This window comes from Calonectris borealis, chromosome 30, assembly GCF_964195595.1.
Source record: "Calonectris borealis chromosome 30, bCalBor7.hap1.2, whole genome shotgun sequence".
NCBI lineage: Eukaryota > Metazoa > Chordata > Aves > Procellariiformes > Procellariidae > Calonectris > Calonectris borealis.
The window spans coordinates 1341896-1354800 of record NC_134341.1 but is presented as its reverse complement, the minus strand read 5'-3'; the positions used below and the strand labels follow the sequence as shown (position 1 = coordinate 1354800).

At 54.0% G+C, this 12905-nt stretch overlaps 1 protein-coding gene and 1 long non-coding RNA gene across 3 annotated transcripts; one reads left to right on the top strand and one right to left on the bottom strand.

Moving 5' to 3' along the window:
* Nucleotides 1–39: 39 nt before the first annotated feature.
* LOC142073699 (uncharacterized) lies at nucleotides 40–4820 on the bottom strand. Of its 2 annotated transcripts, none has more exons than XR_012670450.1 (3): nucleotides 4683–4820; nucleotides 3547–3689; nucleotides 40–2282 (listed from the first exon to the last, which is right to left on the bottom strand). It is a non-coding gene; the product is annotated as an uncharacterized LOC142073699 (long non-coding RNA). The 2 variants fall into 2 exon arrangements; XR_012670449.1 differs by having other exon boundaries at nucleotides 4708–4820.
* On the top strand, nucleotides 4821–12741 carry SMARCD1 (SWI/SNF related BAF chromatin remodeling complex subunit D1). Its single transcript, XM_075133763.1, has 13 exons — nucleotides 4821–4988; nucleotides 5115–5302; nucleotides 7228–7270; nucleotides 7367–7489; nucleotides 7791–7913; nucleotides 8402–8518; nucleotides 8848–8949; nucleotides 9030–9191; nucleotides 9300–9397; nucleotides 9835–9970; nucleotides 10337–10459; nucleotides 10697–10798; nucleotides 11028–12741. Exons 1-13 carry the CDS (start codon nucleotides 4821–4823, stop codon nucleotides 11079–11081), a joined length of 1539 nt encoding a protein of 512 aa, XP_074989864.1. The 3' UTR covers nucleotides 11082–12741.
* The last annotated feature ends 164 nt before the right edge of the window (nucleotides 12742–12905 follow it).

Below are 12905 nucleotides of genomic sequence, written 5' to 3'. Positions count from 1 at the left end.
AATAAGTCTTTTTAGTAGTTATTATTTCTAAACTGCAGTTTTGTTTTTATTATTGTCATTATTATTATTATTATTTGCTTCCTGACCAAAATTAGGAACTGGGGGTCAGTCCTTTGTATCCAGCGATTGCCCAAAGATGACGGGTCGGCCACATCCATAAATTTTCTTATGGATTTTTCCTAACGTTTCATTGCGTTTCATTTATTTATTTTCTTTCTTCCTCTTTCCCATTAAAGCTTTTAAAGATGGGGCTGGGATTTGACCTTGATGCTCACCTGTTGAAGCATACATTTTTTGTTTGTTTCTATTATGTCATCTGCATTTTATATTTCTTATATATAATATATATGACTATATATATATGTGTACATATATATATATCTCTCTATATATGCATCATATCAGTGTAGATACCCATCTAATAGCATTTAGGCCTTGTTCTTGTGCCATTTTTTTTTCTGTTACTGATCTCTGAATGCCTTCAAGTGTATAAAGTGTTGGATTCTCTCTGGTATCTGTACTATGTACACACATTTTCATAGGAAGCACAATAAGATGACAGATGCATTGTACATCAATACCTGCTACTCTTAACGATGATATAAAGAATGATATAACTCATGAACACTGAGCCTTTCTCTCTTGCTGAGCTGCTGGAAACGCTCCCCAAGGAGGCAGGTGGGGACGACATCATCCCAGGATGTTCTTGAAGACATCGCTGAAATCCTGGCGCCGAGACTAAAAGGAGGGGGAGAGGATAAAGCTTTGGTCCAGACCTCCGGTACTGTCTTTAAATGCACACATGAATACCAGCAACATCAGAGCTGGTGTTGAACAGAGTCACATTAAAGCGTCCCTTCGCTAAGTGCGGTGCTACTGGGGCGATTGCTCTGGGCACCCAAGCGAGCTCCGGCATCGCTGCCTGGTCCTGCGCTGCCATGTGAACGCGCCCCGAGGGACACGGGGGACTGGAGGATAGGAGCTGACTTTTGCTCTCAGGCAGGGGGAGGAGAATTAGCATATGCACAGCCGCTAATCATTGACAACTCTAACACTTCTGTGGTTTGGGACAGACACCCGAGATCCAGCAGAAATGAGTTACTAGCTTGAATATTACCTGTTTTTAATTTAACCAAGTTAGTAGCAGTTATAGCACAAGCCATATGTAAACACACTTTTTGTCCTAAATATTTCCAGCTACAAAGAGCAAAAGTACATGCTAGATCCAACACTGGGCATCCAAAAAAGCCCTCAGGACCCCATGGAGACTGAATAATAGTGAGTGAGCAGTGGGCAGGGAATACTGAAATGCCAGACTCCCCCCGGTCACTTGGCTCTGGCCATGTCCCCGTTGCTCCTGGAAATGGCAGACGGGTGTTTTGCATTTAAACTAGAACGGTCTGACTGCTATTCTGGTCCTCCTCTGCCAGAGCTGGTGCTGCAAAGGCCACAGGGTGGGCCTTGAATAGGAACACGATAATATAGCTAAGCCCAGAAGGGAGTTAATGAACCTAAATTAATTGCAGCCAGCCACTGTGAGTAGCCAGAGCAGCTGACCATGCCTGCTCCCTCCACAGCGGCATCACAGCAGCTCCTGTTGCAGGGGGCAGGCAGTGACCCTGCCTCTGCAAGCTGTGATCTCTTCCACAGCTCCCCATTAACCTGCTGGGCTGTGCTGGGAGCAGGTCACCCCATCCATCTGTCACAGCCTCGCATCGCATAGGCGCATCCCCAGCCTCAGCACGGCCGTCTGGGGTTTCTGCTGCCGCTGGACACGATGTCTGCGAGCTGCAGCCTGGAACGGGCTCGCAGAGGAGGTGGCCGGAGCCCAAAGGCAGCACAGCCGAAGCAATTCCCGTGGTAGCCAGACAGGACACCAACGTGAGCCACTCTCAGGTATGAAGTGGAAAAGCCGCACATTTTCAGACTCAAGGCTCTGCCGCGCAGGCGATCCATGCACGGCAGGGCAGCGTACGCGGGCCGGGGAGCTTCAGCCTGTTGGGGATTACGGTGGTGCACGGATGGGCGCACCGTGCGTAGGCTGCACGGGGCTGGCAGTCTGCACGGTGCGTGGTGCAAGCAGCGTGGGTGCATCCACGTCGGTCACTCGGTGGTGCGAGAGTCACGCTGTGCACAAGACAAGGAGTTAATTACATTTCACGGGAAGCATCTCTGACGATCCACGCAAGGACGGGGTGTGACACACCTAGGCCTGAGATGCCGGGAAGCACCTGCTTGCACGCTGCTGTGTTTACCTTGCGGATTGTGTGGCTGCTGAAACCCTACGGAGCAAGGATTAATCATGCAACACGCATATAACCATGGCAGAGATAGCATCACCTCTTCTTCTCCTTGGCAATAATTCCCAGTTACCACTTGCTCACTGCTAAAGCTGCCAGCAGAAACAGGCGCTGAGATATAATTACACAGCCCTGGATGCTGTTCGGCCGCCTGGAGCCAGAGCCACACTGGTTGGGGAAGAAGGTTTCAGAGGAGCTGCCTTGTGCCAGCAGGTGCAGTAAATGAAGGTGTACGGGGTAGCGTTTCGCAAACCATTTCCACTGGGAGGAGGGAACCAACCAAACCCTCAGGGCAGAGGAAAGGAGAAAGGACAAGTGTAAGGAGACACTGAGCCAAGGAAGCCGGGGTTATTTTATCCCTGTGTTTCTTACGAAAGGCAGCTAGTATCAGGGGACAAAGAGGACTGGTCAGAGAGCATCCCTGGGGACAGAGGGCTGGGGTCGCTCTCAGCTCGGCTCATGCAATGTGGGGTCTCTCAAGACCCTGCAGCTCACCTGCTCCCTGTGCCAAGCTGAGCAGCTCTCTAAGTCCCACTTCCCTCTCTCCACTTCTCAGGTTAGCCCTTGCTTTCTCTCACTCTCACCCTGCTCACTCCCAGGAGAGCCAGACAGCTTTCCAGCCTGCCCAAAGGGCTCCTGCCAGGCTTTAAGTCTCAGTCAAAGTTGCATCTGAACAATACAGAGCAGATAAGTTCCACTGCTTTTCCTCCCCATGAATATTTCATAAGGCTGCTGGGCACCAAGCCTGTCGGAGGTGGCATTAAATTAACTGCACGGACACATGGATGCTGAGACAACAGTTAATGGCTGTGCTCAAAGCTTCGTGTTTTTCATCAAGGATAGGAAATGCCGTATCTGGCAGAAAAGGTGCCAACACATCCCCACTTCTTTGCTCAGTCAACAACGCCATGCACTGTACAGGACAGGCCTCTGAAATGACCCATGATCATCATTAATTGCTTCATTAATACTTGTGGTGTGACTGCTCACTTGGCTTTTTTTCACAGATTAATGCTGGCTGGATTTGTGTCCCTTTTTCTTTCTGATCAACCGCAAGGGTAAGTGCTCCAGGGAATAGGGAACTTAATGTTAATACTTGCAGAAAGTGGCCTTTAATTCTAACATCATGCTTTCTGTAGCAACCCAAGTCACTGTCAAGGGAGATAGGAATCCTTTTCCCGGGTGCTCAGCCTAAACCTGAACAAACTGTCTCCATTCATGTCCATTTATGCCCCCATAAGCTTACTTCTTAAGATGTTAAGGACAGCAGTTCTGGTGAGAGGTGTTACTGCCAGGTCTGCAAGTTGGAGTCCTCCATCCCCGGGGCAGGCAAAGCCGCCTTCCTCCCAGCACATCCCAGAGCAAGGGAGGCTTCAGGACCAGCATCTCCTGCAATTGGCACATATTTATAATAGTGAGTGCTACAGTTATGGCCAGGCAAGCGTGGGACTGACTCCCCAACCCTCCTCAACTCCAGAGCAGCTCTGACTGTAACAGCTCGGTGAGGGCTGCAGTGGAAATCAGACAGGCTAAATTAGGACAGGAGAGATCAGAACGAGTGCGATGTCAGCTGAGGTAGGTAGATGAGTCCCTGAGCATGCCTTAAGGGAGCTCAATGGCTGCCAGCCTGCGGATTCAAGGAGCTGCAAATTCTCTTACAGGTGGTTTTGCACAGAGATGAGAGCCCCTAGCACACACCCTGCTGCCTCTCCCACTCTGCTCCTAACACCCACAGGACTCTCCACTCCTCCATGGCCCTTGCATCCCCCACAGGCTCCCCATGAACATTGCCCCCAGCACCCTGCACCCCCAAGAGCAACCCTCATGGACCCCGTACCCTTCCCTAATCCCCCAGGACCCTGCACCCTCCCATATCCCCCGTGACCTTGCCCCAAGACCCTGCACCCTCCCATATGGCCCCAGAAACCCCCCCAGGACCCTGCCCCAGCACCCCCCAGGACCCTGCACCCTCCCATACCCCCATGGCCCCAGCACTCCCAAGACCCTGCATCCTCCCATATACCCCCATGGCCCCAGCACCCCCCAGAACTCTGCCCCAGGACCCTGCACCCTCCCATACCCCCATGGCCTCAGCACCCCCCAGGACCCTGCCCCAGCACCCCCGAGACCCTGCACCCTCCCATACCCCCATGGCCCCAGCACCCCCCAGGACCCGGCCCCAGCACCCCCCAGGACCCTGCACCCTCCCATGGCCCCAGCACCCCCAGGACCCTGCACCCTCCCATACCCCCATGGCCCCAGCACCCCCCAGGACCCGGCCCCAGCACCCCCCAGGACCCTGCACCCTCCCATACCCCCATGGCCCCAGCACCCCCCAGGACCCGGCCCCAGCACCCCCCAGGACCCTGCACCCTCCCATACCCCCCCGCCATCCCCTAGCGTGGACCTCCAGCCAGCAGAGGGCGGCGGTTGCGGGCGGCGCCTCTCTAGCGCGGCACCCGCACGGGCTCTCTATGGCGGGCGTCCGGTTCCGGCCCGCTCCCCTTTGTGCTGGAGAAGATGGCGGCGCGGGCGGGATTCCAGTCGGTGACTCCCAGCGGCGGCGGCGGTGGGGCCGCTGCCGGGGCCGGCGCGCTCGGACCGGGCACGCCGGGCGGGCCGGTGCGGATGGGCCCGGCTCCGGGACAGGGCCTGTACCGCTCGCCGCTGCCGGGAGCCGCCTACCCGGTGAGGCGGGGGAGGGGCCGGCGGGGGCGCGCGGACCGGCGCTGCGCGGGGCGGGGCGGGAGGGAGCGGAGGCGACGGGGACGGCCCCTCCCGGTGGGCACTGGACCGGTTTTCTTCTCTCCGCAGCGCCCTGGAATGTTACCGGGCAGCCGGCTGGCGCCGCAGGGCCCCTCCATGGGGCCGCCCGGTTACGGCGGGAGCCCGGCGGTGCGGCCCGGGATGGCGCAGGCCAGCCTGGACCAGGCCCGCAAGAGGCCGGCGCCGCAACAGCTCCAGCAGGTGCAACCGCAGGCCGTGCCCAACCGCAACCACAAGTAAGGGCCGGCATCCCCGGGCAGCGGGGGCATCCCCGGGCAGCGGGGTGTCCCAGGTCATCCCGGGCATCGGGGCATCCCAGGCAGCGGGGTGTCCCAGGTCATCCCGGGCATCGGGGCATCCCAGGCAGCGGGGTGTCCCAGGTCATCCCGGGCAGCGGGGCATCCCAGGCAGCGGGGTGTCCCAGGTCATCCCGGGCATCGGGGCATCCCAGGCAGCGGGGTGTCCCAGGTCATCCCGGGCAGCGGGGCATCCCAGGCAGCGGGGTGTCCCAGGTCATCCCGGGCATCGGGGCATCCCAGGCAGCGGGGTGTCCCAGGTCATCCCGGGCAGCGGGGCATCCCAGGCAGCGGGGTGTCCCAGGTCATCCCGGGCAGCGGGGCATCCCAGGCAGCGGGGTGTCCCAGGTCATCCCGGGCAGCGGGGCATCCCAGGCAGCGGGGTGTCCCAGGTCATCCCGGGCATCGGGGCATCCCTGGGCAGCGGGGTGTCCCAGGTCATCCCGGGCATCGGGGCATCCCAGGCAGCGGGGTGTCCCAGGTCATCCCGGGCAGCGGGGCATCCCAGGCAGCGGGGTGTCCCAGGTCATCCCGGGCATCGGGGCATCCCTGGGCAGCGGGGTGTCCCAGGTCATCCCGGGCATCGGGGCATCCCAGGCAGCGGGGTGTCCCAGGTCATCCCGGGCATCGGGGCATCCCAGGCAGCGGGGTGTCCCAGGTCATCCCGGGCATCGGGGCATCCCAGGCAGCGGGGTGTCCCAGGTCATCCCGGGCAGCGGGGCATCCCAGGCAGCGGGGTGTCCCAGGTCATCCCGGGCAGCGGGGCATCCCAGGCAGCGGGGTGTCCCAGGTCATCCCGGGCATCGGGGCATCCCTGGGCAGCGGGGTGTCCCAGGTCATCCCGGGCAGCGGGGCATCCCAGGCAGCGGGGTGTCCCAGGTCATCCCGGGCATCGGGGCATCCCAGGCAGCGGGGTGTCCCAGGTCATCCCGGGCAGCGGGGCATCCCAGGCAGCGGGGCATCCCGGGGCATCCAGGTGCCTCAGGGCATCCCCAGGCCGGGGCACAGACGCGTTGGCACTCTCCCCAAAGGCCCCACGGGGAGAGGCCGGGTTTGGGGGTGCAGGCAGACACCCCCGAAAACAGAGGGCGAGCGGTGAGTCCTCGCTGAAGCGGGGACTGTGCCGGGCGCGGGGCAGCGGGACGCGTTGGTCACCGACTTGGGGGAATGGGCTGGCTGCGCTTAGAGGCACAAAGGTTTTCCATCGCGCTGTGTGCGGGGCACTTGGCCTTCGTCCTGCGCTTGGGCTTCTCACGGCTTCTTTTTGGTGGGCGGCTGAAAGGGACGTCAGCCTTCTCGCGCAGCCCCTTCTCTGGAGAGGGGGGCTTCCAGCAGATAAAGACTAACGTGCAGCTGCTAGACAAGAGCAAGTTTATGGAACGTTTCTGGCAGTATAATGTGATTCCCCAGGAACACTGGTAATTCATCCCTTGATTTAAAATGCATCTCCTAGAAAAGTCAATTTAAAGCTAATTGAGGCTAGAGAGTCACTTTGATTAGGCATCATGTCAGTACGCCCTTTCCAACTTGATGTAACCCCGCTTTCTAAGCTCTCGTAGGGGATGTGAAATGTTCAGGTAATCAGTCACACTGCTGCAGGGTTCGTCAGCTCTGCAGTGCTGGAGGCCTGGCAGGGGCTGCGGGGAATAAAGAGCCTGACTCTGCGTGCGCTGACGGTAACGATAAGTGCCTCTGGAAATGAGAGCCTGGGCCCGAGCCTGCATCCAGGCTGAGAGCACTGCTAATGCCGCAGTACTAAACCAGAGAATAAACTGTCGTCTTGCTCCCTTCGTGAATGCCTACAGTTAATTTGCACAAAGTGGTTGCCATTTTAATGCCTGTGTGTGCATCTCCTTCCTTAACAGCGCTAAAAAGAAGAAGATGGCTGACAAAATTCTACCTCAGAGGGTGAGTGGCACACGCAGTTGCAGCCTGTGTTGAGACGAAGTAGACTGGAGAAGTGCAGGCAAGCTGACGGTGATTTGCATTCTTGATTGGCTGTAGATTCGTGAACTTGTACCCGAGTCTCAGGCCTATATGGACTTGCTGGCCTTTGAAAGGAAATTGGACCAGACGATCATGAGGAAACGCTTGGATATCCAGGAGGCTTTGAAGCGGCCCATTAAGGTAGGGGACGGCTGCGTTCACGGTTATCCTAAGCAAGGTTTGGAGGCTCTTACTTTAGCTAAGACAGCAGGAGGGCACTGAAGCTTGGGTCGTGTCCCTGTAAGCGTGGCGTATTAGGAATCTTAATGCTCCAGACATAACCAAGGAGTGGAACCAGAAATGCCTCTTTCCTTGTGTCTGCCCCAGGAGAGGGGGAATATGAGGCAGCTAAAAACATTAAACTTAGTTTTAGTAAAACATAAGCAAGATGAGTCAGCCCTCTATTTCAGAATTGATACTGAGCTGATGCTTTTTCTCCTAGCAAAAACGAAAGCTACGTATTTTTATCTCCAATACCTTCAATCCAGCCAAGTCGGATGCAGAGGATGGTGAAGGAACAGTCGCCTCCTGGGAGCTTCGGGTGGAAGGACGGCTGCTGGAAGATGTAAGTGTGAAATACCCAACCACAGAGGTGACTTTATGGATCTGGAATTGGCCATGAAACCAGTTTCCTAGTGTCTGAGAGCATAGCTAGGGGCTTGATATCCTCCTTCATCTCTATTTTCCAAGGAGTCTGATGGTGACGAGACCGAGAGCCCAACTTGGAGACCGATGGGTATCCCCATGGCAGGACATGAGTTATACAAAGTTCTTATAGCTATAAGAATTAATGGTGAGAGCAGATCAGTGGCACTTGTGTACCCTGGCTCTGAGAACCAGGGCACTTGCGTTGTATCTAATTGCTGAGTGATTTAATTCCTGCAAGCTCATCTTTAACTCCAGTCTTTCACTTTCTGACTTGGAACTTGATTTTCAAGCACATGTGGTGAATTTAGGTGTTCAGAACTTAAAGGAACGCTGTTGTGCACGGTGGCTGTGCTTGAGTGCTGAGACTTGCTGTCCTAACACTTTTCCTTCCTGTGTTGCTTGCAGTCTGCTTTGTCCAAATATGATGCCACCAAGCAGAAAAGAAAGTTCTCATCCTTCTTTAAATCTCTGGTCATTGAACTTGATAAAGACCTGTATGGCCCTGACAATCACCTAGTAGAGGTGAGCTTCTTTTTGCTGTGTTACCTCTAAAAATGGGTTGGTGTTTCAGCAGACAGGGTTTGTATATCAGTTGTAACTTGAGAGGTGGGGATACTTAAGGCTTGAACAAGTGGCTGGGAGCCAGGAGCTCTTGAATTCTTATCTTAGCTTTTCCTCTGACTTGCTGGGGGTCTGAACAAATGTATTAACTCTTGTTTCAAGCTGTAAGTGGGAATAAGGTGAATTTCTCTAGGTGGGTGGGATTTACTGGCAAGCTTACTGAGTGCCAAGCAGCAGGAGCGAAGGGAACCAAGCGTGAGGGTGCTTCTAAATGCCCTCTCCTTTTCCAGTGGCACAGGACTGCTACAACTCAGGAGACAGATGGCTTCCAGGTGAAAAGGCCGGGAGATGTAAATGTGCGCTGTACTGTCCTTCTGATGCTGGATTACCAGGTAAGATGTTGGGAGTAACAGTGCTGGGCATGTACAGCTGTGTCTGTGGCCATCTCACCTTTCTGTGCTTTTTGTTTCAGCCTCCCCAGTTCAAATTGGATCCCCGCTTGGCTCGTCTCTTGGGGATTCACACTCAGACCCGTCCAGTGATCATCCAGGCATTGTGGCAATATATCAAGACCCACAAGCTGCAGGACCCCCACGAACGGGAGTATGTCATCTGTGACAAATACCTCCAGCAGGTAACAGCGTGGCTGGAACAAGCGACTGTTTCAGCTTTTCTTTGTCAGCAGCCAGTGATCGCTGGCACTGAGCTCCCATTCCTTTCCTTACCCGTGTTTCTGTCACAGATCTTTGAATCTCAGCGGATGAAGTTCTCTGAAATCCCACAAAGACTTCATGCGTTGCTTATGCCCCCAGAACCGATCATCATTAATCATGTGATCAGGTGAGACTGGTCCACTTGACTTCATATTTCTGGGAAGAAGAATGGAAGGGATGGATGAGGCTGGCACAGGAAGATGATGTAATATGTTCGGATTTTCAGCAGCAGTTCCCATGTTGCCTGTCATTGTTTCTTTGTACAAGAACAGCCGCCTCTTTCATTTACCACATCCCTCTTTTCCACAAGGCACTCCCACGTTCATGCTGTCCTTTGCATTACACTTTTGTAGATCGAAATCTGCTTGGAGCAATCACTTGGTCCTTGTGCTGCAAAGCCATCAGTGGAGCTTTGCTGCTTGGTGTCAGAGCGGAAGCTAACATTAGCATGGCTTGTCCCTGCGTGGCAGTCCATATGCTGCGTCCATATCCTAGAGGAGCTACAATTTGGTGCTTTCTTGAGCTACTTACTTATTTTGGCTTCTTTCTTGTGGATGCCCCTAGTGTTGACCCAAATGACCAGAAGAAAACAGCTTGCTATGACATTGATGTGGAGGTGGATGATACCTTGAAAACTCAGATGAATTCCTTTCTGCTGTCCACAGCCAGTCAACAGGAAATTGCTGCTCTGGATAACAAGGTAGGAAGAGCTCCTTCAGGTCTGCCCTCCTGATTGCTGGGTAGGAATGTGGCTCTGGAGCAGGTGAGCCCTGAACAGGACAGGAGTTCAGCTTTGCTCTGTTGTGCATTTGGAAGCTGGAGTGGGGTCGGCCATGCTTACAATCAGGTGGCTTTACCTGGAAGCGTAGTTTTAAAGCAAATTTCCCACTGAGATGGGAAAATTGGTAATATGTAGAGCAGGAAACTGGGAATTGAAAATCCTATCTGACAGGTATAAGTCAACCAGGGAGTATAAGAATTCGCCTTCATGTGTTGGGTCTCTTGATGTTTCTGTCTGACTTTTTCCCCTATTTAGCCGTTTAGTTGCTGTGCTTATCTCCTTCAGATTCATGAAACAATAGAGACGATTAACCAGCTGAAGACCCAGCGTGAGTTCATGCTGAGCTTTGCCCGAGATCCTCAGGGCTTCATCAACGACTGGCTACAGTCCCAGTGCCGGGATTTAAAGGTAAAAGCTTTGTCTTGTGTGGAAGGTGGATCCAGTCACACTCTTCCCTTGTTATAACCAGCTCCCACAGAGAAAGGCAATTTCCTGCTCGGAAAGCAAGACTTGGAGTCAAGTGTAAGGACCTGACCTGACCGTACTGAAATTTTTTGAGGAAAGGGGAGGGGGTGTGGGGGGGTTTGCTCAGCACAGCCAGAGCTTTTGCACTCCCTGAACTATTTTGTCCTTTGTGCTCTCCAGACAATGACTGATGTTGTTGGGAATCCTGAAGAGGAGCGTAGAGCTGAGTTCTACTTCCAGCCGTGGGCTCAGGAAGCCGTGTGCAGATACTTCTACTCCAAGGTGAGTGTCCCTGAGCAGGGGTCCCTCTCCATACCCAGTGTCTCAGAGTACCTGTCACTCCTTGCTGACGGTGGAAAGTGGCAGTGCTGAGCTTCACTTGTAGACACTGCTGATGCATCTTGGTCCCAGTTTGAGTTCACCTTTTTCCAGCTGGGTCCTGTGTTACTCGGATGCTGTGGTGCTGCACCGTCCAAGTATGTTAATGCTGCGATTCTGGCTTCTTTTGCAGGTGCAGCAAAGACGGCAGGAATTGGAGCAGGCCCTGGGAATCCGTAACACATAGGCTGCTCTACTCCTCCCCAACCAGAAGGCGTCACAGCTATTTGTGGAGACAGAGAGCTGCAGAGTACGCTGTTAAGGCTCACATAATCCCACTCCGGCAGCGAGGCCCGCATCATTATTCATCCTGGTATTGTCCCTGTTGGGACAACTCCAGGACACCTGGGGTCTTCTGGCGTGCGGCAAGCAGACAGGCTCCAACGAGTACACATTTCTACCTGGTTTTCTTCCTGACTGTTGCCTTGTCAGTCCCAAGGCTTCCGAGAGCCTCCCGTTGACTCCGCACTGCCTGTAGTGTCCCCAGTAGCCAGTATGACTGCTGTCTTGGAGCCTTTCTCAAGTTCAGAAACCACAGCCCATTCCTCCCCAACTAGCATCTAGTTGTGGCACACGAGACCTGGATCTGCTGTAAGGATGGAGTTCTGTGGCTAGGCTCTTCCCTGCCTCGTTTTATAGCACGGTGCCAGGAGACGTAGTAGGCAGGACGCCATGAGCTGACATACCTCCCTGCCCTTACTCCCTCGCTCAGAGGGTGCTGCTTCACTGGGCTGCCTCACAGGTCACTCTCCTCCTTGAGGAAGTTACTGGACTGTGTAGAGAATTGCTTCTTCCCTTGTCCCTTTTTCCCTGCCCTGTTCCCTTCGTGTTGACAGACTTTGACAGACTGTCCCAGGCCGGGATCACAGGAGATGAGGCATTGGCTTACTGCAGGGATGTGGAAGCATTGGAGTGGCGAGACGTCTCTGCACTTCAAAAGACCTATACTTGCGGTTCCAGCAAGCCATCTGGCTGCTTGTTTTCCCTGTAGCAGGGAGAGGGGATGCAGCAACCGCCTGGTGGAATTGTGCAGGGGCGCAGTGTTGTAGGCTCATTCCTTTGGGACAGTTATCCTGTGTCACTCGCTGTGGGGACCAGAGGCTCCTTCGTGTGGATCTGAGGCTGTAACAGGACAGTCCTTGGGAATGGACGTAGCTCCAAGCATATGCGAGTTAGCAGGTGTTTCCATGCTGAAGCTCCTGTGGTTTTTAGTCAAGTTTTAGGTTCTGGGGCTGCCATAAGGCCCAGCATGGTTCAGGAATGTACAAGTAGATTTTCTCTACTGTGGGGAGTAGCAGCCCAGATGCCTCTTCATGGAATGAATTACTAGTGAACTAGTGGTCAGGCGTAAGAGAATGGCTTCTCTTCACCCGGATCTCAGTATTTCTGCTCGGGACTGTAATGCAAATGGACTTGAAAGTTGGTCATATTCTCTTGGAATAGCTGCAAAATCATGTTACTGACAAACCCCCTCATCCCCACACCCAGCTTTGGTGTGGTTGGGAAGGTTGCTATGAATTTGGGAGCCTGGGTGGCCCTACTCCTTGTGTCTGTGTTACTACATGCCTGTGAGTAATAGACTCGACTTCCCTTCTCCTTTGCCCCCTTATGAAATGGCTCCTCTGTGGTACTGGGGTGAAGGTCTTTGTGCTGATGAAGCAGCCCACTGACTCCTCAGGGTAATCACACATGAAGGATGCTGAGTACTGCGTAGGCAAACATAGCTGTTGCAGAATAACTGCTTTTCTTAACTGAATATTATGGGTTTTTCCATGGACCAAAATTTTTTTTTGTACTGTATCCTTGTAGACGTCACCCAGTTTTAATAAAAGCCTCCTGTGAAGGAAGCTGTCCTCCCTCCTTCTGTGCTGACAGCACGCTTTCTCTCAGCAGCTGCCTTGATGGATGACACTTCATGTACTTGCCTGGGAAGGGACAGGATTATCTCTACTTTTTTTTTACTTTATTTTTTTTTTTAAAAACAAAGCCGCCTGGGTTAAGAGACTGGAGA

Coding starts and splice junctions, on each gene's coding strand:
- SMARCD1 (XM_075133763.1), top strand. CDS start 4,821: ATGGCGGCGCGGGCGGGATTCCAGTCGGTGACTCCCAGCGGCGGCGGC. Junction 7,271..7,366: donor ACAAAATTCTACCTCAGAGG/GTGAGTGGCACA, acceptor GATTGGCTGTAG/ATTCGTGAACTTGTACCCGA. Junction 7,914..8,401: donor AAGGACGGCTGCTGGAAGAT/GTAAGTGTGAAA, acceptor TGTTGCTTGCAG/TCTGCTTTGTCCAAATATGA.